General features: G+C 33.5%; 1 protein-coding gene across 1 annotated transcript; it reads left to right on the top strand.

The window, feature by feature from the left end:
• Window positions 1–1600: 1600 nt before the first annotated feature.
• LOC145092005 (lysM domain receptor-like kinase 3) lies at window positions 1601–4674 on the top strand. The gene is made up of 9 exons (XM_079029874.1): window positions 1601–2341; window positions 2409–2755; window positions 2830–2919; window positions 3004–3109; window positions 3192–3343; window positions 3429–3526; window positions 3917–4055; window positions 4158–4259; window positions 4363–4674. Exons 1-9 carry the CDS (start codon window positions 1660–1662, stop codon window positions 4525–4527), a joined length of 1881 nt encoding a protein of 626 aa, XP_078886000.1. The 5' UTR covers window positions 1601–1659; the 3' UTR covers window positions 4528–4674.
• Window positions 4675–6834: the final 2160 nt, after the last annotated feature.

Here is a 6834-nt window from a genome sequence, read left to right as displayed (position 1 = left end):
AATATTGTATGTGTGTGTGTGTGGGGGGGGGGGGGGGGGAGGGGGGTTATGTGGATCATTTCAAATAAACATAAATAAGTTGCTATTTTTTAAAATAAACAATTCTATTTCGCAATATAACCATAAAATAACAATGTATTTTGAAAGTACAGTGTCAAACGTTGAATTATACTTGCGTAGACCCGTTTTTGTGCATAGTTAACTATATGTAGCTGTTTCCAGTATCACAAGTAAAAAAATGTTTGAAGGTACTTTGTGGCGATGAAGGTCGTTCAACTAATAAAACAAAAAATGTTGTCTACAAAGAGGTCCTTCAATGACAATATATATATTTACCAACCTCAGTGTATTTTATACACATTTCAATAATATCAATAATCCTGATTTTTTTTTATAATTATTCTGCAATATCTATATATATTTATATTTTATTTATGTGTTCCCCTAAACGCGGGTCATAATCTAATTATTTTAATACTAAAAAACAACCCCTTATCATATAAAGAAATCTCAGGTATAAATCTTCCCTAGAAATAGAATTGAGTCACCTACAACATTTAGCAAATGTTCAATAACATTTTTTGCATCCTTTTTTGAGTAGATTAGTTTCACAATTGACCCATTGTGAAATAAGTGTTCAAAAGGTTAAAAAAATATTAATTAATATTATCAAACTTCCAATAGATGCTCTTAGACCTTGAAGTCTCTTCTTTAATTCTTGTGTACTATCAAATAACGTTTAATTTTATGTAAGAGTTTTGTTCCATCGAAAATCATTATTACAAAAACCAAAAACAACAATTTCTGAAAGTCAAACATTAAAATTTTCATAATATAAAGTAATATAATATCGTCTAGACACACCGTAAAAGTCCCATAAAAAAACGAGTCGTGTACTTTTAAATGAATGCACTAAAATGAATTTTGGTATACAAAGTTCGTAAGCATTGTTAAGTAAACCATAACTGATAGTAACCTCGCCGGCCAAACTTTAGCATATTCCCCTTGTCCAAACCTCCATTTTAATTGACCTTATTCCTTTTTTATTTTATCATCTATCCTACCCACTTTAATTAACCAAATGCATCAAAAATCTTTTAAAACTGCATCTCTTTGTTATTTAAAACCGTGTTCAAGATAACCTATAGGTCCTCACTTTAAATTTGAACATATGATAGTTATTGTACACTTCAACTAGATCTATCTATAATATTTTGTAGCATCCACTAGAAATTGTCTCATCTGTTTCCATATATATTAGAATATAAGAATCCATATTTTCTTACCAATCTTAACTAAGATTGAACAAAAAACAACTAAAATTTCTCGTTGGAATCTCCACCTATGAAGATTAAAGCAAAGCACAGCTACTTGCCTCTAAATGTCACACCATAAACAGACAACCGCGACAAAAATTCCCAAAATATCATACAATCCGCCCCCAATCATCTCCAAATCCACACACCCTTAAATTGTAAACATCGAAAGTGGATTTAACCAATATTTTATTAGAAACAAACCAACTTTGTATAATACAAAAATCAAAAGAAAAAAAAAAAAACACAAAAGATCTCTACTTTCATTAACCAACAAACACATAGTGACACAAAAAGATCAAATAACCTTCAAATTCTCATCCTTGCAGAGTGGCCACAATCTATGGCTTCTCAAAATCCCATTTTTCTTCTCATTATCTTATGCACCCACATGTTGATGATCCTCACACATTCTCAAAATCCCCCAAACGAAATCCCATTCACATGCATTCCACAATCAACAACATGCAAATCCATACTTTATCAACACAATCAACTCACAGAAAGCAACATCTCTTCGTTATATTCAGTGGACATTTCACAAATTCAAAACATCACCCATGGAGACCAACAACACCACCTTGTAACAGTTCCATGTTCTTGCAAAAACATAAACAACACGGTTGCATACTTTTATGATACGGTTTATTCGGTGAAACTAGGCGAGATATTATCAGATGTTTCTGATGAATTTTACAGTGGACAAGCTTGGGATCAAGGGACAAAATTTAAAGCTAACACAAATGCCACTATGCATATATTGTGTGGGTGTACAGAAACCGATTCTCAAATTATGGTCACGTATACGGTTGAGGAAAAGGATACACTTTCTGATATTGCTAACTTGTTATCTGCTGAAGTGGATGAGATTGAAAATGTGAATAAAGTTTTGCTTCAGAAACCGGGGTTTATAAAAGTCGGTTGGGTGTTGTTTGTTCCGATGTACAAGAACGGAGTTCCACCACGGCCACCATCACCACCATCACCATCATCACCACCATCATCATCATCATCATCGAAGAAAAGTAAGTTATTATTACCATATTATGTGTGATGAACTATAATAATTATATTAACTTATTGTAACATCAGGGAAGGATTTCAAGTGGGCGATTGTATTTGGTGTACTGTTGACAGTTATTGGGATTTTATTGTGTTTGTCGATTTTAATGTTTATGAAGAGGAGAAAGAATCAAGAAAATGATAAGGAAAACCAAAAGGCTGTTTCGAAAACCATGAGTTTTCATAAATCAATGGCTTCAGGGCAAATTCGGTATTTGAGTAAAGAAAATATGGAAGGTATCACGGGTTTTGATACAGAAAGACCGTTGGTTTATGATCTTGATGAGATTGCAGAGGCTACAAATAATTTTGATGATTCTAGGAAGATTGGGGAGGGTGGATATGGGAGTGTATATTTCGGTATATTAGGAGGAAAGGTACAATTACAAAAAGTTTTATTTTTAGATAAGTTAATGTTCAAGTTAATGATTAATTAGTTTCATGGTCTTAGGAAGTAGCGATTAAGAAAATGAGATCCAATAAGTCGAAAGAGTTTCTTGCAGAACTTAAAGTGTTGTGTAAGATTCATCATATCAATGTGGTGAGTAAGTCATATTAATCTTTTTTGTAACTTTATATATAAAGGATTAAAATTTTCTTGATGATTAATTTGGAATGATTACAGGTGGAGCTACTGGGATTTGCTAGTGGAGATGACCATTTGTACTTGGTATATGAGTTTGTTTCAAATGGGTCATTAAGCGAGCATCTTCATGACCCTTTACTCAAAGGTACAAACTTTCTTGAATATCAAGTTTAATTTTCAAGATTCTTCGAGAAGGTCAAAATAACAAAAAGTAGATAAATTATTAGGTCACCAACCATTGTCTTGGACTGCAAGAGCACAAATTGCATTGGATGCTGCAAAGGGTATTGAGTATATTCATGATCATACAAAGGAAAGATATGTACACCGTGATATAAAGACAACTAACATCCTACTTGATAACGGATTACGAGCAAAGGTTAGCTACTAAAATCTATTAAAAAAATAGTTTTATGTCAAAACAACATTACTTATCTTATTTTTCTTGAAATAATGTCCAAAAGGTTGCAGATTTTGGTTTGGCAAAACTAGTTGGACGAACAAATGATGATGACTTTATAGCCACTCGCCTTGTTGGAACCCCGGGATATCTTCCTCCAGAGTAAGTAGTTGTTTCTTTTTCTTTCCAATTGTGTCAAGTGGCTGAATGAGTAATGATGTCTATCTAGATAAAGGGTTGTTTGTCACTTTTCTATATTGAATAAACCGTTTGAATGAGACTAAATGACCATTTTAATTTTACCCTTACTCATCGACAAACAATTTTCTCGGTATGCATCAATTTTGATGTGGGATGAGTTGGGAGGAAAAAGAAAAGAAGGGCAAATAGGTAAAAGATTGGACTCTTAAACATCAAGTTAGGTTTTTTTTTTTTTTACTAAGCTCATTAAGTCATTCTGTTTGGATTAAGTAAAAAAGAAACAACATGTGTAGCTGTTCAGATTAAGTGTTTAACCATTAAGTAGATATAATCCCCAAAATATTGCAACAGGTCTGTGAAAGAATTGCATGTAACAACAAAAACCGATGTATTTGCATTTGGAGTGGTTTTAGCAGAGCTTATAACGGGAAAGCGTGCACTTATGCGTGACAACCGAGAGCCCAATAAGATGAAATCACTCATAACAGTTGTAAGTTTTTATATAGAAAGTACTCAGTATATTATTAACCAATGGTATAGGAGTGATTCATGTAACTAAAGTTTTATCAATGTATGTGATGACATTTGCCAGATAACTAAAGTATTTGAAGAAGAAGAAGATCCAGAAGGTGCACTGGTATCCATTAGAGATGGTAGCCTTAGGGACAGTTACCCCATGGATGATTTATACAAGGTCAGTACCATTTTACTTATGCTCCAGTCATATAATATCGGATGAATGGAAAATGAAGTGTAATGAAAAAAGAAAGAATGCTAAGTTTTTGGAAATGATGCAGATGGCTGAAGTTTCGTATTGGTGTCTAAGTGAAGATCCGATGAACAGACCAGAGGTACGAGAGGTAGTGGAATCATTAGCTCGAATAGTTATGTCCTCAGTTGAATGGGAAGCGTCATTGGGAGGAAGTAGCCAGGTTTTTAGTGGTGTATTTGATGGCCGATGATATCATATGGGAATCAGTTTATAATTATAGTTACAAATCTTACACATGTGAAACACATCGTTAACAACTGATACAGATTATGATTCTTGGTTAAGTGCATGTGTGAGCAGGTTTCTTTGTGTGATGAAATTTGAAACGGTTTTCATATTGGCATATCTTACACTAATTAACATCGTAATATGTGGCAAATCATGACAATCCTAATTCAATTTAGTATTTTTGAAATCAAAATAATTGACTTTTGAAACGTCATTGTAACAAATTGAAGTTTACGATTGATTACTGTTAGAGATATATATTCCTAATTGTCAGCATACCACATCGAGATGCAAATTGCAGTTTTTAATTTATGTTCATGGATTAGGAGTAAGCATAGATCTTACTCCCTCTATCAGTTCTATTTGACATTAGCTTTTCATATATTTTTTTTAAAAATGTTATTGCTTCCATGGTAGAGTTCTGGGATTACCTATTCTAAATCGAAACTGAAGCATACATAAAACCAGGAAACTCTGATTTAACCTCAAATTGAGATCCTGCAACTGCGTCATCCTTGATTGCTGCTAGAAGTCATGCCGGCGTTTCTGCACTTATGATTGCGAATAGGATCCTGAAACTTGAACATTTCGGAAACCAAGTTCCGCCATTGCTGGATGTTAGATCAGAAGCTCCTGCACCAACACACAACAAAATGTTGAGCTACATTTATTTAGCGTCTGCTAGTGCTTGATTAATATTTGGGTACTGGACAGTGGACAATTTACAAAATGGACCTCACTAGTCACTAGTAGTGCACAAAAGTGGGCCTCCAACTGGGCTTTAACTGGTTCCAGGCTTCCCAGCCCATTAACCGGGTCCAAGCAAAACAGGTGGGTATTAACCCGACATCATTTCCGAAATACTTTAACCGGTTAATTAGTTCCAGGACGTCCACCTCCTAAGTCCTATCCGTTTTTTTCTTAATATTATCGTATTAAAAAACTAATGTAAATATTATTTTGTTGGCCTCCCTTTATTGCATAAAAAAATACTATAATATACTTTTTAAACAATTTTTTACTTCAGTCAAATAAATGTTTAAAATAGAATTGCTAGTAATCAGAATGGGCCTTGAACCAGATTTGTTTAATCGCCTTCTCTTAACCTGACCTTGGATAAGCTTTGTTTAAAAATTGAACAAGTTGAAAGGCATGTCTGCAAAATAGTTGGAAATTATCTTCTTTTCTTAATTAAGAAGAGTTTATTTATAGATAAACCTTGTTATATAGCTAAGTTCCAGGCTTGATGAACATCTTGATGTCAAGTTTATCAATAAGTATAGGATTATCTTTCTTGTCTTATGTATCTTTTCCTATACAACTATTGTGACCTACTTTGATATATTGAAGTGATTTTGGACATCCCTTGCCTGTTGGTTTCCAAGTAAAAATCTTGGTGTTCTTCTCTGTATATTGCTTTACATTAGTTCTTTGTTGTTTGAAAAGTTAGTTTGTTCCATTTGAACCATTATCATAATATTTGGCTAAACGTTTGAAGATTTGTCAACAATTGGTATCAATGCTTCCAAGTTTGATAATGATGCATCACAAACTCTTTACCAACCATGTCATCAATGAAGTATGATATCCCTTTACTTGATAGAAACATAGGATTCCCTTTGTGGAAAGTAAAGATAAAAGAGATGTTAAATTCAATTGAATTTGAACAAAGCAGTTACATGATATCATTATCCTCATTTCCCATTTAAGCTTCAAAACACTATACATCTCTTCTACATTGGATTTCCTTCAATGATTTGGACATGGATATTAGGACCGTAATTATACATATAAACAACAAAGTAAATAAAGAAAACTGCCTCAATGTATTCACTAGATAGATTTGTTGCTAGAATTTGATTTGCATCTCCAATTTATCAATAATTTGGAATACTCACCAAATTTAAACTCTCCATCCCAATCTTTATTGAAAAACATCTAAGTTTAGGACTTAAGTCCATACTTTTAAGATAATCGCAAAACTAGTCCATGTGCACTTAAGTTTCCAATTTTATTGTAACGCCCGGTTTCGAATCGCTTCATTATTCGGGACCGTGGCCCGATCATCACTTATCATAAGGCTTAGGGCCTTGGAGGAGAAGGGATTTGGCCCTTTTTGGATGTGGGAGTTATAGTCTAAGTGATCCGAGTGTTTGTTGGTGTTTAGGAGCCCAAGGGTATAATCGTAATTTGATAACTCGGTCCTTTATATAACTTTGGGTTTTTGTTCGGAAAGTTCTTAGGTGAATGAGTTGATAGAAGTGTAGGG

The sequence above is a fragment of the Lactuca serriola genome, chromosome 3 (genome assembly GCF_051521515.1).
Source record: "Lactuca serriola cultivar US96UC23 chromosome 3, Lser_US96UC23_V15, whole genome shotgun sequence".
NCBI classification, from domain to species: Eukaryota; Viridiplantae; Streptophyta; class Magnoliopsida; order Asterales; family Asteraceae; genus Lactuca; species Lactuca serriola.
The sequence above is the reverse complement of the archived record's forward strand: the minus strand, read 5'-3'. Positions and strand labels throughout refer to the sequence as shown.